At 41.8% G+C, this 19,197-nt stretch overlaps 1 protein-coding gene and 1 long non-coding RNA gene across 7 annotated transcripts; one reads left to right on the forward strand and one right to left on the reverse strand.

The window, feature by feature from the left end:
* The first annotated feature begins 54 nt into the window (after positions 1-54).
* On the forward strand, positions 55-12,985 carry LOC134760555 (uncharacterized). 4 transcript variants are annotated; one of them, XR_010138249.1, is made up of 4 exons: positions 55-150; positions 779-817; positions 10,309-10,451; positions 12,863-12,985. It is a non-coding gene; the product is annotated as an uncharacterized LOC134760555 (long non-coding RNA). The 4 variants fall into 4 exon arrangements; XR_010138247.1 differs by having other exon boundaries at positions 59-154; XR_010138250.1 differs by having other exon boundaries at positions 59-154; positions 12,868-12,984.
* Positions 2,427-17,358, reverse strand: LOC129051355 (14-3-3 protein epsilon-like). Of its 3 annotated transcripts, none has more exons than XM_063718627.1 (5): positions 16,972-17,358; positions 15,657-15,856; positions 12,875-12,981; positions 12,071-12,277; positions 2,427-2,552 (listed from the first exon to the last, which is right to left on the reverse strand). In XM_063718627.1, exons 2-5 carry the CDS (start codon positions 15,852-15,854, stop codon positions 2,543-2,545), a joined length of 522 nt encoding a protein of 173 aa, XP_063574697.1. In that variant the 5' UTR covers positions 15,855-15,856; positions 16,972-17,358; the 3' UTR covers positions 2,427-2,542. The 3 variants fall into 3 exon arrangements, with proteins under 3 accessions (XP_063574697.1, XP_063574699.1, XP_063574698.1); XM_063718629.1 differs by having other exon boundaries at positions 12,172-12,277; positions 12,903-12,981; positions 16,972-17,356; XM_063718628.1 differs by having other exon boundaries at positions 12,172-12,277; positions 16,972-17,356.
* Between the last annotated feature and the right edge of the window lie 1,839 nt (positions 17,359-19,197).

Here is a 19,197-nt window from a genome sequence, read left to right on the forward strand (position 1 = left end):
AGGTGCTAAGCACCAGTGACATTCTGAGGTCATGGCACGCATCACAATGGGGCCTTGCCCGGGTCAGCAGGGCCCATAGTCAGGGTCCTCCACGGCCTGAGGCGTCAACATGCCTGCCTGCGATGTGTTTGTGCACGTGCGTGCACACGTGTATGTGGGTAAACACGTCTGTACACGTGTGTGTTGCTTCTCTGGCCAGGCCCGGCTGCCCCACTCATGTGTGCACCCAGTTCCTCATCACTGTCACCCCCGAGGCCCAGGGCCAGCATCAGAGCATCCATGGGTGCTCCCTAACTTCAGCCCTCCCTGCCCAGGGTGGTCCTGGGATACACATAGGGGTGGAGGGAAGTGACTGCTGCTGTTGGATCTCAGAATACAAAAGCTAATACTATTACCTAATGGTCTTTTTAGTGTCTCTAATGGTATCACTTCTTCATTTGTGATATTTTAACTGGGTATTTCTCTCCATGACCCTTGGATAGTCTAGCTAGAGGATCCTGTGGGGGAAGTGCCGGGCACACACTAGGGGCTCACTCTTCTAGACATGTTATCTAAAACCTGGTTCAGCTGTCTTTCCACGCAGGGCCTAGGGGAGGCTAAATTCCAGGGTCCAGAAAGAGCTTGGGATAAAATGAAACTTCAAGGGGTCGGCTTTGACCTGGGCTGAGTCTGCCTTTGCCATCCAACTGGAGTCTCAAGTCCTGTGTTAGTTTCCTAGGGCTGTTTTACAGTACCACAGACCGGGCACCTTTAACAACAGAATGTTACTGTCTCACAGTACTGGAGGCCATGGGTCCAAGATCAAGGTGTCATCACGGTGAGTATTCCTTTTCCACTGGACTGTTGATACATTCTTAGAAGGTTTTTGGTTGCTGTTCATGTTAATTTCTCTTCCTTTCTGCAATTGTTCTCTTTCAGTACTCCCTGATGTTTTTCTTCTTGAAGATGTAGCTAGTTAATTTTGTATTTTAAAATTCTTCCCCTCACCCCAAGAACTTCTGCCTTTATAATTGGCTCCCTCTTCATATTTATTTTATACAAGATATGTGGCTGATTACATTGTTTCTGTCTGTACAGATGGAGAGTTAAGGAATAAAGAGGACAGACAGACTAAATTACCTCAAACACTGAAATGCTATGATTTGTCCGAAGTCATACACGCATTATCTGACCAGACGTATGTGCTTTTTCTCTAGAAGCATTTTGTCATTTGGAATCAGATAGGTCTTCTGAATCTACCTTAATGAAATTGACAACTTTCAGAGGTTTTCAGTGGTGAAGAGAAACTTGGACAAGGAGATAACTTCCACGAACAGAAAAAGCCTCATCTCTTCTGGATTCCTTTAATGCCAGTGGTCGTCACCAGGGGCAGATTAGCCACCTTTTCCCCAGGCTGGGACCTCCACCTTCTCCTCTACAGGTGTATCACCTTAGAAATCTTCTGCATCTCACTGTCACCCAACACATTTTCTCCTTCCAAGCCTCTGCAGTCTCATGAGTTTGTCTGTATTTTTCTTCTCATAACCTACCTTGTTACCCTAGCCAGCCTGGATCTCATAGGAGATTAACAGAAATACTCCCAACATTGGGCCTTTCCTGTGCCCCTGTCTTCCTGCTGTATCCTGGCAAAATGCCAGCCCAATCCACAATCTGTTGTTCTACTTCTGTATCTGAGGGCTAAAGAAAAAGCACCTAGTCATACAGATTAACCCTGTTTTAAAGTAACTATTATGTATTTTCAACCTCATCTGAGTATTCAGCCTTGCCTGATGCCTTTTGCTCGCCCAGCCCTGTTTAGTTCTCTCATTCTCTTCAACATCTTTAGCAAATCTTCTCCTTCCCCCTTCCCCATCTTGACCTTCTTGTCTCTTCACCTGATACAGAGGTTCTTAGCTCCTACTTCATCGAGAATTTATGGTTTTGCTCTCTTCTATAAATTGACCTATAGGAGTATCCCTCTTTACCCATTTCCTATGGTTTTCAGGGGATGGAATATTTGTCCTGAGAAGGCCAATACATCCGTGGGACAGGTGTCTCTATCCCCATTTGCTACATAAGTATTCGACTTCAGCCATCCGGTACACTGGCTCTGTCTCTGGTTTCACCTGCTGTCTCTGTGTCAGCACTCATTTCCACTTTAGCCCATTGACTTCTTCCCTCACAACATTACTGAACTTGTCAATAGGCACATCAGTGATCTCCTGCATGCCAAGTCTCATGGACATTTTTCTTCATGTTGTTTGACTGCTGCTCTGCCTGACTGGATATTATAATCTCCTGTCCTTGAAACCGTAGGCTACTGTAGCACTACACTTTACTGGTTCTCCACTTACCTTCGTTACATCTCTTTTGTTTTCTTTTTTCCCGGATCCCTCCAGATGTGGCCTAGGAATCCTTTTAAACACAGTGCTCCAGGCAGAAATTAGTTGGAGGTAGTTCACAAGATGCAATTTATTTGCCATCCACCCTTGCATTTCAGCTCCATTATTTGTCCTTGCCATGCGTATCTATAAAAACACTTTCTCCTTCCCAGAGATGGCAGCTAACAAGACCTAGCAAAGAGAAATGGGAATTTTCATTCACAATTTCATAGGGAAAGCAATTGGCAAGATTATTTTACTGCCAAGGGTAATAAAATTAATGAGAGAGTTGAAGAAAGAGGCACGAATTCTGAAACTGTCTAGAACCATCTAAGAGGTAAAGCTGAGGAGTTTTATCCATATTTGTAGGCTGTGATTATTTTCATAGAAGTACTCTCTGATTTATGGGTATGTCACTGATTACCACCAGAATTGCAGATTGGGCACATTAAGCACATCAGCGTAAAAATCCTTGACATTTTGGCCAGGTGCGGTGGCTCACGCCTGTATTCTCCGCATTTGGGGATGCCGAGGTGGGCGGATCACAAGGTCAAGGGTGCGAGATCAGCCTGACCAACATGGTGAAACCCCGTCCCTACTAAAAATACAAAAGTTGGCCAGGTGTGGTGGCATGTGCCTGCAATCCCAGCTACTCGGGAGGCCGAGGCAGGAAAATCGCTTGAACCCGGGAGGTAGAGGTTGCGGTGAGCCAAGATCTCACTGCTGCACTCCAGCCTGGGCAACAGAGGGAGACTGTCTCAAAAATAAAATAAATCAAAAAAATCCTTGACATTTTAAAAATACCTCTGGCAGGGTTTCAGTGTAGTCGTGATATTGAAAATATTACCATGATTTGTCAGTTTCTTAAGTATAATTTTGTTTAGTCACATGTATGATAAGAACATACAGACTTCTTGCTGGGGGCATTGGCTCATGCCTGTAATGCCTATAATCCCCACTACTCAGGAGGCTGAGTCGGGAGGATTGCTTGAGGTCAGGACTTTGAGAGTAGCCTGGACAATAGAGCAAGACTCTGTCTCTTACAGAAAACATAATCATAAATAGATTTCTTGGTTTGTGGGGTTAACTTTTTAAATTTTCCTCTCATTAATTTGCCACATTTTTTAAAAATTTTTTGAGATGGAATCTCACTGTGTCACCCAGGCTGGAGTGCAGTGGCACAATCTTGGCTCACTGCAATCTCTGCCTCTCAGCTTCAAGTGATTCTCCTGCCTCAGCCTCCCGAGTAGCTGGGACTACAGGTGTGTGTCACCACGCTCGACTAATTTTTTGTATTTTTTTAGTAGAGGTGGGGTCTCACCGTGCTAGCCAGGATGGTCTCGATTTCCTGACCTCGTGATCTGCCTCCTCGGCCTCCCAAAGTGCTGGGATTACAGGCGTCAGCCACCATGCCTGGTCTAATTTACCACTTTTATCTGACTAAGATACCTTAACTTTATTTATTCCTTGGATTGGTAATATAGTGAAATGATTAGGGCAGGGTTTTGAAACCAGAGAGATCTGGGTTCAAATCCTGGTGTTGGCTGTAGATGTTGGGGGCAATGGCCTTAAATCCTCTGACTTTCCAGTGATTTTCCAATGGGTAAAATAACCCTTACATTGTGGAATGTTGCAAAGATTAGAGAGGATGCATATAAAATGTTTACCTATTACAGTGCTTGATATGTAGAAGATGAATTCTAAAATTACACCAACCCATTTTGCCCATTGCGGCTTTAGAATAGAAAAGTATACTCATACATTAGAATTGTGCACCTAGAGCTAAGTGACTCCAGCCCTGTGAAACCCTTCGATGCCAAAATGGCGTGTAGGACTAGATAGATGAATGTCACCTGACCATGACTGTCTATTAAAACTCACTGTGTTGGGCCGGGTGTGGTTGCTCACACCTGTAATCCCAGCACTTTGGGAGGCCGAGGTGGGTGGATCACGAGGTCAGGAGATGGAGACCATCCTGGCTAACACGGTGAAACTCCGTCTTTACTAAAAATACAAAAAATTAGGCGGGCGTGGTGGCGGGCGCCTGTAGTCCCAGCTACTAGGGAGGCTGAGGCAAGAGAATGGCGTGAACCCAGGAGGCGCAGCTTGCAGTGAGCCGAGACCGCGCCACCACACTCCAGCCTGGGCGACAGAGCGAGACTCGTTAAAAAAAAAACAAAAAACAGAAAAAACCAACCAAACAAAAAAAACACCTCACTGTATTTTATTATTATTATTTTGGAGATGGAGTCTTGCTCCGTCGCCCAGGCTGGAGTGCAGTGGGGTGCAATCTTGGCTCACTGCAACCTCTCCCTCCCAGGTTCAAGGGGTTCTCCTGCCTCAACCTCCCGAGTAGCTAGGATTACAGGCACCTGCCTCCACGCCCAGCTAATTTTTTGTATTTTTAGTAGAAATGGGGTTTTCCCATGTTGACCAGCCTGGTCTCCAACTCCTGACCTCAGGTGAACCACCCGCCTCGACCTCCCAGAATGCTGGGATTGCAGGCATGAGCTACCGGGCCTGGCCAGATCTGAAATACGTTTGATGCCAGGGTAGCCTTAGTGGAGTGAAACTCTTATTAACAATGACAGTATTTGAAAAATATGAGAGATACTATCATCAGAACGGAATGACCTTTCTCAGGAATGGTTTTATCCTAATTAAGTAATGATCAGAGTCAGGTGAGGTGGCTCCCACCTGTTATCCCAGCACTTGGGGAGGCTGAGGTGGGCGGATCACTTGAGGTCAGTAGTTCAAAACCAGGCTGGCCAACATAGTGAAACACCGTCTCTACTAAAAAAACAAAAAAGTACCGGGTATGGTGGGCCGTGCCTGTAATTCCAGCTACTTGGGAGGCTGAGGCAGGAGAATTGATTGAACCCCGGAGGCAGAGGTTGCAGTGAGCCAAGGTCGTGCCACTGCACTATAGTCTGGGTGAGAGCAAGACTCCGTATCAAAAAAAAAAAAAAAAATCCAATTATAACATCTGTGAATGGAATAATTTGTAGACTCTTGGCATTCAAGAATTTGATGTTAGCTTTCTCGACTATTTATGAACAGTAAATGTTCATGATGCGGACGTTCTGTTGAGATGGACACTTGAACGCTGTGTGCGGTGGAGGCGAGGTTGAGGACGTCGCTTGGCGGATGAGTAAGCCTCACCCATCTGGACAGCAGCATTTACACTTCAACTTTACTTTTAACTTCATATTTGCTGCTCGTTGTTATTTACGTGGTAACTAGCATGAATGATTCACTTACACACATACGTATTCTTTGTCTCTTTGTGAAATATTACACCAAGGAGAAAACACCATAGTCCCCAGACACAGTGCTCTTCAGTGCAAACGTGGGAAGTTTACGGAAGAAGCTCTCTGTCAGTGACAGCCGTAAACTTTGGAATATGCAAAGATCTTGAAGTATATCTCTCATACCAGGGACTTTTGTACAGTAGAGAATTGAAATTTGAGCTTATGAGAGCTGGTAGCATTGGATTTTTTTGCTTTTTGTCTATCAATCCATTCATGGGTTTTTTTTGTTTTTTTTTGTTTTTTTGAGATGGAGTCTGGCTCTGTCGCCCAGGCTGGAGTGCAGTGGCCCGATCTGGCTCACTGCAAGCTCCACCTCCCGGGTTCACGCCATTCTCCTGCCTCAGCCTCAGGAGTAGATGGGATTACAGGCGCCTGCCACCACACCCCGATAATTTTTTGTATTTTTATTAGAGACGGGGCTTCACCGTGTTAGGCAGGATGGTCTCAATCTACAGACCCAGTGATCTGCCCGCCTGGGCCTCCCAAAGTGCTGGGATTACAGGTGTGAGCCACCGCCCCTGGCCACCATTCATGGGGTATTTTAAGATTTCATGTCAAAGCTCCGTTTGTCTCAGATGGTACAATTGTCTGCCGTGTTGAAATAGGTGGTAACGCAAATTAATATTACCCCAAAACAAGACTTTGTTTATTTTTTATTTTGAAAATTTTTTTAAATTATACTTTAAGTTCTGGGATACATGTGCAGAACGTGCAGGTTTGTTACATGGGTATACGTGTGCCATGGTGGTTTGCTGCACCTATCGACCTGTCGTGTAGGTTTTAAGCCCCGCGTGCATTAAGTATGTGTCCTAATGTTATCCCTCCCCTTGCCCACCATCCCCTGACAGGCTCTGGTGTGTGATGTTCCCCTCCCTGTGCCCATGTGTTCTCATTGTTCAACTCCCACTTATGAGTGAGAACGTGTGGTGTTTGGTTTTCTGTTCCTGTGTTGGTTTGCTGAGATGATGGTTTCCAGCTTCATCCATGTCCCTGAAAATGACATGAACTCATTCTTTTTTCTGGCTCCATAGTATTCCATGGTGTATATGTGCCACATTTTCTTTATGCAGTCTATGCTTGATGGGCATTTGGGTTGGTTCCAAGTCTTTGCTATTGTAAATAGTGCTGCAATAAACATATGTGTGCATGTGTCTTTATAGTAGAATGATTTACAATCCTTTGGGTATATAGCCAGTAATGGGATTGCTGGGTCCAATGGTATTTCTGGTTCTAAATGTCTTAAAATATCCTCTAAAGTAGATTTCAAAATACAACATACATGAGTCTGCAGGACACCTGCTCACAGAAGGCATCTGTAATTTATAGGAAGATGATGCTGACACTAGCTTAACCATGCATTTAGCACACCTCAGTTACAGTGAAAATCCAATTTTGTGCAAAAAGTGGGAAATAAATGGAGGCGTGTTTGCTTTATGAGACTTTATTTGATTTTTGTACATAGAAAATTGTTTTATTACATGTAAAATATAATTTAAATTGGTCACTGTGAGGAATCACCACACTGTCTTCCATAATGACGGAACTAATTTACACTCCCACCAATGGTGTAAAAGCGTGCCTGTATCTCCACATCCTTTCCAGCATCTGTTGTTTCCTGACTTTTTAATGATCACCATTCTAACTGGCATGAGATGGTATCTAATTGTGGTTTTGATTTGCATGTCTCTAATGAGCAGTGATGGTGAGCTTTTTTTCATATATTTGTTGGCCACATAAGTATCTTCTTTTGAGAAATGTCTGTTCATACCCTTCACCCTCTTTTTGATGGGGTTGTTTTTTTTCCTTATAAATTTGTTTAAATTCCTTGTAGATCCTGGATATTAGACCTTTCTCAGATGGATAGATTGCAAACATTTTCTCCCATTCTCTAGGTTGCCTGTTCTCTCTGATGATATATATATATTTTTTTGCTGTGCAGAAGCTCTTTAAGTGTTTATTTTAATATTTAATTTTTTAATATTTGTGTAATAGTGTCCAGTTTTACCAAGGATCTACATAGGAGCTTTTATGCAGAACTCATTGTTCTTCACTAAGAGCTTGTTAGTCCAGTAGTAAAATCAAATCCATCTTCAGCTGCTATGTGGCTTTGTTAAACAGTTAAACTTGAGTTGGAGATGCTCTGCCGTAGGGAGGAATTTTCACTCCCCAGATGTGTTTGTATATAATATAATGTATTTTTCCCCTTTCCCCTGTGGAAACTTTGTGGAAAGATTATTTCAGTGTCAACCCTGATTGATATTTTAGTAATCGAACAAGTGCCTGTTACTCCTTTATTCATTCATTTATCAAGTGCTTAATGGGTGTCTTCTGGGTGCCAGACACTGCATTAGACTCTGGGGAATCAAAGATGAATCACACTTAGTCTCTACCCCCTGGGAATTTATTCTGGTTAGAGAAATTGTAAACACATAATCATGATCCTATGGGATATTTTTAAAGTATGAAATGAGATAATGTGTGTGAAAAAGCTTTGTAAGCTTTACACATTTAAGATTTTTTCTCCAGTGCATAGCATGATGCCTGACATATTTTAACTGCTCATTACACTCTTGAATGAACTGGTGAAGAGCCAAGAGTTATGAGAGCATAATACTAGAGTGTAGATGGATTAGTTCTGCCTGGATAGACAGGAGGGACGCGGAGGCTTCCAAGAATGTAACTTTTGAACTGGACTTGGAAATGTAAGTTGTTTATGTTAAGAATCGAGAAAGGAGGTTCTGGGGGGGCAGCTATCAGTCGTTAAAGTGCCTAGATTTAGATGAACCGCGTATCTACAGGCTTATGCAGTTTACAAGATGCTTTTGTTTACAGTATCTCTTTTGAGCCTTATGACAGGTCCATGAAGTGAGTTCATACAACCAAGAGAAGCTTTGAATAGATCCTGGGTTCTAGGGTGTAAGAGACAGCATCTGGCCAGTTTATTCTTTACAGTTTCACGAATGTTATGATTGCCAATATTATTGTATTTCTATTATTATATTTGTGAAAGCATGGTTTTCTGAGTTACAAGTATATGAAAGACAGATGTATACATGTAATAAAATGTATAGTTTTCTTTTTTTCTTTTTCTTTTTCTTTTTTTTTTTTGAGACAGAGTCTCGCTGGGTCCCAGGCTGGAGTGCAGTGGTGCGATCTCAGCTCACTGCAATCTCTGCCTCCGAGGTTCAAGCAACTTTCCTGCCTTAGCCTCTCAAGGAGCTGGGATTACAGGTGCCTGCCACCATGCCTGGTTAATTTTTGTATTTTTGTTAAAGACAAGGTTTTGCCATGTTGGCCAGGCTGGTCTCAAACTCCTGACCACAAGTGATCCTCCTGCCTCAGCCTCCCAAAGTATTAGGACTACTGGTGTGAGCCACTGTGCCCAGCACATCTTGGCACCCTTTTCAAAACTCACCTGGCCACTGACATGAGGGTTTGTTTCTGGGCCCTCTATTCCACCCCATTGATCTCGATGTCTGTCCTTATGCCAGTATCACAGCTTTCGGTTTTTCTTTTCCTTTTTTTTTTTTTGAAACAGAGTCTCACTCTGTCACCCAGGCTGGAATGCAGTGGTGTGATCTTGGCTCACTACAACCCCTGCCTCCTGGGTTCAAGTGACTCTCCTGCCTCAGCCTCCTGAGTAGCTGGAATTACAGGTACATGCCACCATGCCCAGCTATTTTGTATTTGTAGTAGAGATGGAGTTTCACCATGTTGGCCAGACTGGTCTCGAACTCCTGACCTCAAGAGATCCACCCATCTTGGCCGCCCAAAGTGCTGGGATTACAGGTGTGAGCCACTGCACCTGGCCTGTTTTTTTTTTTGAGACAGAAGTCTCACTCTGTTGCCCAGGCTGGGGTGCAGTGGCATGATCTCAGCTCACTGCAGGCTCTGCCTCCCGGGTTCACGCCATTCTCCTGCCTCAGCCTCCCGAGTAGCTGGGACTACAGGTGCCTGCCACCACGCCTGGCTAATTTTTTTGTATTTTTAGTAGAGATGGGGTTTCACTGTGTTAGCCAGGATGGTCTCGATCTCCTGACCTCGTGATCCACCTGCCTTGGCCTCCCAAAGTGCTGGGATTACAGGCAAGAGCCACCATGCCCGGCCAAGTTCTCCAACTCTTTTCTTCTTTTTCACAATTGTTTTGATTATTCAGGGAGGGTGACTTGAAATTCCCTATGAGGTTTAGAACAAGTTTTCTATTTCAGAAAGAAAATCAGACGTGCCATTGGAATGTTCAGAAGGATTACATCGAATCTGTAGATTGCTTTGGATAGTCTTGACATCATAACAATATTAAGTCCTCCTTCATAAACATAGGATGTCTTTCATTTATTTATGTCTTCTTTAATTACTTTCAGCAAGGTTTTATCATTTTCAGTGTATGAGTCTTTCACCTTCTTGGATAAACTTATTCTAAAGTGCCTTATTCTTTTTGATGCTACTATAATGCTATTCTTTTCTCTGGAATGTTTATTGCTATTGTATATAAATGCAACTGATTTTTGCGTGTTGATTTTGAATCTTGTAACTTTGCTGGATTGGTTTATTTGCTCTAACAATTTTTTGTAGAATCCTTATGGTTCTTTACACAGAAAATCAATAGGCAAACAGAGATAATTTTTCTTCTTGGCCAGGTGCAGTGGCTCATCCCTATAATCCCAGCACTTTGGGAGGTGAAGTCAAGCTGATAGCTTCAGTCCAGGAGTTCGAGACCAGCCTGGCCAACATAGTGAAACCCCATCTACTAAAAATACACACACACACAAAAATCAGCCAGGTGAGTTGGCATGCACCTGTAGTACCAGCTACTTGGGAGGCTGAGGCAGAAGAATCGCTTGAACCCAGGAGGCAGAGGTTGCAGTGAGCTGAGATCGCACCACTGCACTCCAGCCTGGGAGACAGAGTGAGACTTCATCTCAAAAAGAAAAAAAAAAAAGCAATATCAACAAAGCAAAATGACAGCCTACCAAACAGGAGAAAATACTCACAAAGAGATTACTATCTGGAATAGATAAAGAACTCCAAACACTCAAACTAAAAAACAAATTCAAAAATGGGCAAAAAGGCCAGGTGCAGTGGCTCATGCCTGTAGTCCCAGCATTTTGGGAGGCTGAGGCAGGAGGATCACTTTGGGCCAGGAGTTCAAGACCAGCCTAGACAACATAGTGAGACCCTGCCTCTACAAAAAAAATTTAAAAATGTGCCAGGCATGGTGGCACGAGCCTCTAGTGCCAGCTACTTGGGAGGCTCAGGCAGGAGAATCACCTGTGTCCAGGAAGTTGAGGCTGCAGTGAGCCATGATTGCAACACTGCAGGGACAGAATAAGATCCCGTGTCTTAAAAAAAGTAATTATCTGTTCCACTTCCACTCCCAGGTGGAATTGAAACAAGAACTCAAGCAAATAGTGCACCAATGTTCATAGCAGCATTAGTCACACAATAGGAAAAGGTGAAAAGAAACTCACTGTCCATCAAAAGTTCAATGGCTAAACGATGTGTGAAAAATACATAAAATGGATTATTATTCAGTCATAAAAAGGACTGAAGCTCTGATCCACGCTTAATATTAATGAAACATTGAAAGCATTATGCTAACTGAAATAAAGACAGCTACAAGGCACAAATATTATATGATCCCACTTCTACGAGGTATCTAAAATGGGCCAATTCATAGGGACAAAGTAAAATAGAGGTTACTGGCAGCTGGGGAGGGGGAAATGAAGAGTTATTGTTTAATGGCTATAGTTTGTTTTGTGTGAGTGAAGAAAAAGTTTTCACATAGTGGTGGTGATTACACAACACTGTTGATGTACTTGGGGCCACTGAACTGCACATTTCAAAATGGCTATAATGATCAATTGTATGTATATTTTGTCACAACTTTTTAAAAGTAAAATGTTACGTACATATAAATATTCCTTAAATTTGTATCTACATTATCAAAAACTGGGAACAAGCTGAAGTATAAAAGGGGGAACAATTTAACACATATCAGTAAGAATGAAACTTGTTTATGCTAAAACAGAAAATATAAAATGATGTTTGCTAGGAGAATAACTATTAAAAACATGCCCCCAAAGACTGAACACTAATATACAAAAATTAAGATAATTCTATTATAATTTTCTCTCATTTCCTTCCTCTAGTTATATTAACATGTTAGATTTCTTTTCAGTCTACTAACAACAACCATATGCCACATCAAAAGAATTATCCTGACTGCTGTGCTACTGGGTTGAGATAGGTCTGTTTTAATACAAAGCAGCTTCAACTAAGAGCCGTAAGAATTACTACGCAGCCAAGCCTACAAAGGCAGTCCCAAGAAACAAGATGGAACACTCAAATAGCTATCCTTCACTTTCACACTGACAGCTTGTGTTCTTCCCCACAGCTTACCTGCAGGCAGGGTCAGGGAAATTCAGAATTTCACAGGAGAATATGGAAAAATGGAGAGCAAGACATAAGTGAATGGGATGCACTGGTGAAATTTCTCTTACTGCAATATCACTAGCAGCTTTGTAAGCCACAAGGCTGTTCTCTGCTGCCTCCTTCCTGTCATTTCCTGTGGCAAATTCTGCCAGATACCTGTGGTAGTCCCCTTTCCTAGATTTAAACCAGGAACAATGACTTTTAAAGTAAAATAGCTAAAATTGTTCTATATAATATAAAATATGTGACAAAAATATATGTAACAATTAACAAGTGTACTTCAATAATTTTAAACACTCTCAAGAATATTTGGCTTCATTTCATTTTTTTCTTAGACATTTCATACTATTTTCCTTATTAAATATAATCAAAAATCCCACAGAAATTAACTGAGGAACCTCTAAATATCAACAAAACTATGGCTTGATAGACTGGAATTAAACAAGCAAGTGGTTCCAAGAAATGGCACAAGTGTATTAATCATAAAATAAAATTTCTACATGAAACATTCAGCCAGCACTGTGCAATGTGTGGCCGTTTGGGGGAGGGGAATGAGAGAGGTCCCATGAAAGCAAAGCAATATAAATAAGTAAAGCAAAAGCTAATGCATTTTTATAATAGCCTGACCATCTTTTTATTCCAAAATCAACTATCCTTCTAACATTAAACAATTATTCGTAAATAAAAGTTGGAAACCTACATAGAAGAAAGTCATGATTCTAAAAAGGCCAACTTTTAATGTTACATTTTCCTTTCTAGTATAGAACCTACATTTCATAATAGAAAACCTTGGACTTGCCAGTGGTAGCTGCTGGAATGAGGTGTTTGTCCAGTGCATCCAGAACGTCGCCACGGATTAACTTTAGCTCAGTCTCAACCTGAAAAAATAAAAATAAATTTTAAAAAATCAGACTGTTTCAGTCTAGAAATTCTGTAAATTTATTACACATTCTATCTACCTCTGGTTTTGAGGAAGAGAACTTAGTATTAAAGAGAATTCGTATCCCTCTCCAAACTCCCTTCTTCCCTTTTGACACAAAGGCAGAGAAAAGCTGCCTCTCAGTTATCAAAAGTATCTTTTGCTTTCTGCACGCAATTAAGTGCTACACACACACCACCCCCTACCCCAACACCCCCTCACAATCCAACTACAAAATCAGCAATGACTGAAACTGAACACTGATGCTACTTGGTAAACGCTGGTCAATTACATGAATCTTTCACAAGGTAGCAACTATTGTGTCCATTTACTTGGGAAAACAGAACCTAAGACATTTGCTCAAAGATCATCCCCTTAAAAGGACTTAATAAGCAGAGCTAGGATTTGAAGCCAGGCAGGGTGCAAGTGGCAGAACAAAATTCAGACCCAGGCAGTTTGCCTTCAGTACTTACATTCCTAACAACGTTGAACAGGCAATCCCTTTAGTGGAAGAGATCCAAAACTAGTTAAGATACCAAAAATCTATGGACCAAAAAAACTATTGCCACTCATCTCTATTCATTTATAATGCTGAAAATGTACAGCACCTCTAAACGCACATACCCAGCTTGCTTCCTTTTTTTTTTTTTTGAGACGGAGTCTTGCTTTGTCCCTCAGGCTGGAGTGCAATGGCACCATCTCAGCTTACTCCAAGCTCTGCCTCCCAGGTTCACACCATTCTCCTGCCTGAGCCTCCAGAGTAGCTGGGACTACAGGCGCCACAACCATGCCCCGCTAATTTTTTTTATTTTTTGTATTTTTTGTATTTTTAGTAGAGACAGGGTTTCACCATGTTAGCCAAGATGGCCTCGATCTCCTGTCCCCATGATCCTCCCACCTCGGCCTCCCAAAGTGCTGGGATTACAGGCATGAATCACTGTGCCCGGCTGCTTGCTTCCTATTTTCTATGAACACATGGTACTACCATTGAACCTTTCTAGGTTCCTCTCATGCCCCTGGAACCTCCTTTCCACTGTAAAACATTCTCTCACTCTTTCTTCCATAATTGCATTCTTTTCTTAGCTAAGCAAAAGTGTTTTCTGAATCAACTATCTCCATGATGACTTTTCAGATAGAGACTGCTGTAGGAGACGAAAGGTTTCCATGTTCTCCTAGCTCCTCACATACTCAATGACTGCTCTCCTGTTCCTTACTCCAAATCCTTCCTCCTCACAAGCCGATATTCTACATTCCATTTCTCAGTTTCTGTCATCAACAGCTCTCTGGGCCATTCTCCTACATTCAATGACTATCTACAGCCAACCTATCCAATACCTGAGATCACACCAAGGTATGGTGTGGCCACGTTCCATTCAACAGAGTTCTTTGCTTTCTACTCCAAGACTTGCACATGTCCATACCCCTAACTGTGCTGCTCCATACTAGAAGTCTTACACTGTAATGCTCCACTCTTGGCTGTGGCTTCCTCTTTTAGTTCTTTTTCTCTTCTTGTTTCTACTTAGGGACTCATCAAGACATCTCCTCCCTCCCTCCCTCCCTCCCTCCCCCCCCATCCCTCCCTCCCTCCCTCCCTGCCTCCCTCCTTCCCTCCCTTCATCTAAGACATCCAGACTGGAACTTTTCACATCTTCTCCCAATGTATCAGTTGCTCTCTTTGCTTCCTGCTTCCCTTTCCTAGCTAGCCCAAGTCCCACAGTGTAGCTCATGGACTTCTTTCTTCAGCACTTTCAACTTTCTCACTTCCTCATTCCTCCAGGACACAAAACTTGTCTATTGGTCATCAAAATTCTTTGACCCAACACATTTCATGGTAATGGTAACATCAACCCCAGCTTACAACTTTATTTTTAGGGACAGGGTCTCACTTTTTTTTGCCCACTACTGCAGCTTCCAGGAGAAAAAGTTATTCACCTCTGCCCTGAAATATTCTGTAGCCTAATCCAAGAGAGCAAAAGATAATAACCTACCAAGATATAAAATGTGTACTACATATACCATCAAGTGAGTACTAGGCTGTGACCTCAAATGCCAATGACTATGGCCAAATTACTGGCAGACATACCCTGAGAACTAAGCCAGACACTCAAAAGAAACAAGCCTCCCTTTTCACAGACATTTTCTAAAACTATAAAAATAAAAGGCAAAAATTAGGACATATTCAGGTGACAACAACTTCCTTCCCCCTGACAATTTATGTTGTATAAAACCTAAAGATTAAAAACTATGACATTGGATAAAAAAGAAAACCCTGAGTCTTTCAATAAAAAGAAGAATGGAACAAATTTAACCAAAAACACTAATCATTTTTCTTGAAAATACAGTAGTTCCCTTTTATCTGAGGGGGATCTATTCTGAGACTCCCCAGTGGATACACTGAAACCATGGATAATGCCAAACCTTATATATACTATGTTTTGTTCTATACATACACATTCATGGTAAAGATTAATTTGTAAACTAGGCACAGTAAAAGATTAATAACAGAACAATTATAACATACTCTAATAGAAGTTATATGAACGTAGTCTCTTTTTCTCTCCAAATATCTTATTGTACTGTACCACTGGTAACTCAAACTGTGGATAAGGGGGGACTGTGGTACAACAGTCTCACCATTTGCTGGTATTTCCCAATCATTTTTTGCTTGTCTTCTCCTCCCTTGTTTCCTTCTTTCTGTTCAAGGCTGCTGATTATTCTCCAGGAGGCTCTTGTAGCTCCAATCACATTCTTATATGTAACAGATAGGAAGTTTCTCTCTTCAGCTGTCAGCTCTACATCCATCCCTGCTAATTTCTTCATTGGCTCCACCATTTCTATAAGGGAAAAGCAAAATCTGTACACCTGCAGAATTAGCACCACATGGATGCTGCCAAAGGGTTTTCTGCCTGTGTCCTCTGGAGCGGTGACATCACATCCCCCCTGGACAGGAGCCCATTAAGCAACACTTGGTGCAGTCAAGCAGTGCCACACCAGAATGTGGGGACCAGTGACTTCAGGGAGTGCTTGGCAGCAAGCCCCAAGGTCCTCAGGGTGCCCCAGGGCCTTCCTTGGAAACCGCACTGCCGTCAGTGCCCTGGCACCATGGGCCTGTGGTGAGAGTGCAGCCTGAGCGGTCTACACAATGCCTTCAGGGTCGCTCTTCCATCGTCCTGGTGAGGAGCACAGCCCTGATCCATGCAGGCCTCCTGACCCACACCCTCATGTTCTCTCCCAAACACACTTTCTTGTCTGTTCAATATGGGCAGGCTGAGAAGGCTAAAAATTTCCCACATTTTTAAGTTCTGCTTCCCTTTTGATTATAAGTTCTGTCTCTAAACCATTCCTCTTTTCTTTCATTTTCCTAGAAATATTCAAGAGAATGAAGCTGCTCCTTCAATACTTTGCTTAGATATTTCTTCTGCCAAATTTCAGGTTCATCACTCGCAAGTTCTGCCTTCCAGAAAACACTAGGAGCACAATGCGGCCAAGTTCTTAGTCACTTTACAAGCATCACCTTTCCTCCAGTTTCCAATAACATGTTCTTCATTGCCATCTGAGACTTAATCTGAATGACTTTTCCCTTCCATATTTTTATTTTTTTAAGAGACTTGGTCTCCCTGTATTAGCCAGGTTGGTCTTGAACTCTCATCCTCAAGCAATCCTCCCGTCTCAGCCTCCCAAAGTGCTAAGATTCCAGGCATGAGACACCTTGCCTGACCCACTCCATATGCTACCAACATTCTGTCCAGCTCTCCTCTTCTGAGCCCTCACCAGAATCACCCTTCATGTTTTAAAATAAATGTTTCCTGTTGAAATGATTTTAGATATACAGAAATATTGAAAAGGCACTATAGTGTCCTCCTACACCTTCCATCCAGCTGCCCCTAATAATGACATTTTGCAGTACCGTGGCACAAAAGAAATTCAGGCCAGGTGTGGTGGCTCATACCTGTAATCCCAGCAATTTGAGAGGTTGAGGCGGGAGGTTCAGGTTCACTTGAGTCTAGAAGTCTGAGACCAGCCTGGGAAACAGGTAGACCCTGTCTCTAGAGAAAAGTCAAAGAAATTAGCCAGGCATGGTGGCGTGTGCCTAGTCCGACCTAATCAGGAGGCTGAGGCAGGAGGACTGCTGGAGCCCATGAGTTCCAGGAAGCAGGGAGCCATGATTGCACCACTGAAGAATAGAAAGGTAAATATTTGAAGTGCTACTTTATGCCACTAGGAAAAGCAAGAAGACTTTTAATCTTATACCATCAGTATTAAGGTATACAGTTTTCTAAAAATTTATCTCTGCAGTTCAATAAGAAAAAATTCCTGCACATCATATTTGATAGAGCAAATAAAGAAAAAAATTTAAAAATTAAAGGAAATGTCATTATTAGACTCATGCATTTTTCCAAGCATTACTAAAAAGCATCACACATTTCTGTTTAAAACACTTGTACCATTGCATAATTAAGTATGAAGGTGAGAGTTATTTGAGGTGTTTAAAAGTTGGTGGTACCACATCTAATTGGTGTAGACTAGATAAAAATGACTATAAAAAATACAAATTCCATGCAAATGTAAAGATTATACAATCTTATTAAATTATTAAACAGACATTTTTTCCCAACTATCAAATGGGATAACATCATGTCTATAATTAGCAATAAGAAAATTCTATTTGCACAATCTTCGAAGTCCTTTTTTTAAATTGTATATACATCATCTCTCATTTAAAAATGAACATTTCTGTATGCTTATTACACCTAGGAAGAAATATTTTCAATCTTTTTTTTTTAAAGACAGAGTCTCGCCCTGTTGCCCAGGCTGGAGTGCAGTGGTGCAATCTCAGCTCACTGCAAGCTCTGCCTCCCAGGCTCATGCCATTCTCCTGCCTCAGCCTCCCCAGCAGCTGGGACTACAGGTGCACGCTGCCATGCCCAGCTAATTTTTTGTATTTTTAGTAGAGATGGGGTTTCACTGTGTTAGTCAGGATTGTCTCCATCTCCTGACCTTGTGATCTGCCTGCCTCAGCCTCCCAAAGTGCTGGGATTACAGGCGTGAGCCACCACGCCTGGCAAAAATTTTCAATTTTATAATCTCAAAATTTTTGTTAGTCATTAAAATAAATCAAAGCATTCGGCATCAAAGGATATACAGACACACACTCTTAAGTAAGTCATATATGAGAACCAGAATATTAGAGGCCTAAGCTGCTCATTTCATAAGACAGGGGCCCCTTGTAGTATTTATTTTAAAAAGAAATAGCCCCATTCACAAGGGAAAGATAATAATTTAAAAATTAGAAACTAAAAGAAAAATAAAGAAGCCTTAAACCTTCAGTGTATGAATATCTACCGTTAAAAAGAATGAGAAATAGACACTCAGCACATCAGACATACTGACCCTTCAAAGGAACATGGATACAAATATGTAACAGCCAATCAGATGGTACTAACACCAAGATCCTGTGTGACAGCAAGTAGTGACCAAATCTAAAGAATTCCCAAAGTTGTATTCAAATATATTTTTATGAAGGTTTTTATGTGAGTTACAAAACAGCCCTACTTCAGTTTTACTATTTCCCAGTAAGTAAAAATGAAAATAAATAAATGGATAATAGTAATTAAACAGAAAATGAGAAACAAAGTGATAATCACAAAATGTATAATTGGTGCCAAAAATCCAATTAACTAAAGATGTTAAAAATATAAAGAGTTTCCTACAGATTAATTTTTCTGACTAAATGTATACCAACATTCACTATCAATATTAATATATATTCTTTTTTTTTTTTGAGACGGAGTTTTTGCTCATTGCCCATGCTGGAGTGCAATGGCATGATCTCAGCTCACCACGACCTCTGCCTCCTGGGTTCAAGCAATTCTCCTGCCTCAGATCCCAAGTAGCTGGGATTACAGGCATGCAGCAGCATGCCCCACTAATTTTGTATTTTTAGTAGAGACGAGGTTTCTCCATGCTGGTCAGGCTGGTCTCCAATTCCCAATCTCAGGTGATCTGCCTGCCTTGGCCTTCCAAAGTGCTGGGATTACAGGCATGAGCCACTGCACCCGGCCCTGGTTTTTTTTTTTTTTTTTTTTTTTTTTTTTTTTTTTTTTTTTTTTGAGACAGGAGTCTCACTCTGTTGCCCAGGCTAGAGTGCAGTGGTGTGATCTCATATATAATGTTT

This window comes from Pongo abelii, chromosome 19 (assembly GCF_028885655.2).
Source record: "Pongo abelii isolate AG06213 chromosome 19, NHGRI_mPonAbe1-v2.0_pri, whole genome shotgun sequence".
Lineage (NCBI taxonomy): Eukaryota > Metazoa > Chordata > Mammalia > Primates > Hominidae > Pongo > Pongo abelii.

Coding starts and splice junctions, on each gene's coding strand:
- LOC129051355 (XM_063718627.1), bottom strand. CDS start 15,854: ATGGTGGAGCCAATGAAGAAATTAGCAGGGATGGATGTAGAGCTGACA. Junction 12,982..15,656: donor TTGGGAAATACCAGCAAATG/GTGAGACTGTTG, acceptor TTATTTTTTCAG/GTTGAGACTGAGCTAAAGTT. Junction 12,278..12,874: donor AAGGTTTTCTATTATGAAAT/GTAGGTTCTATA, acceptor GTTTAAATCTAG/GAAAGGGGACTACCACAGGT.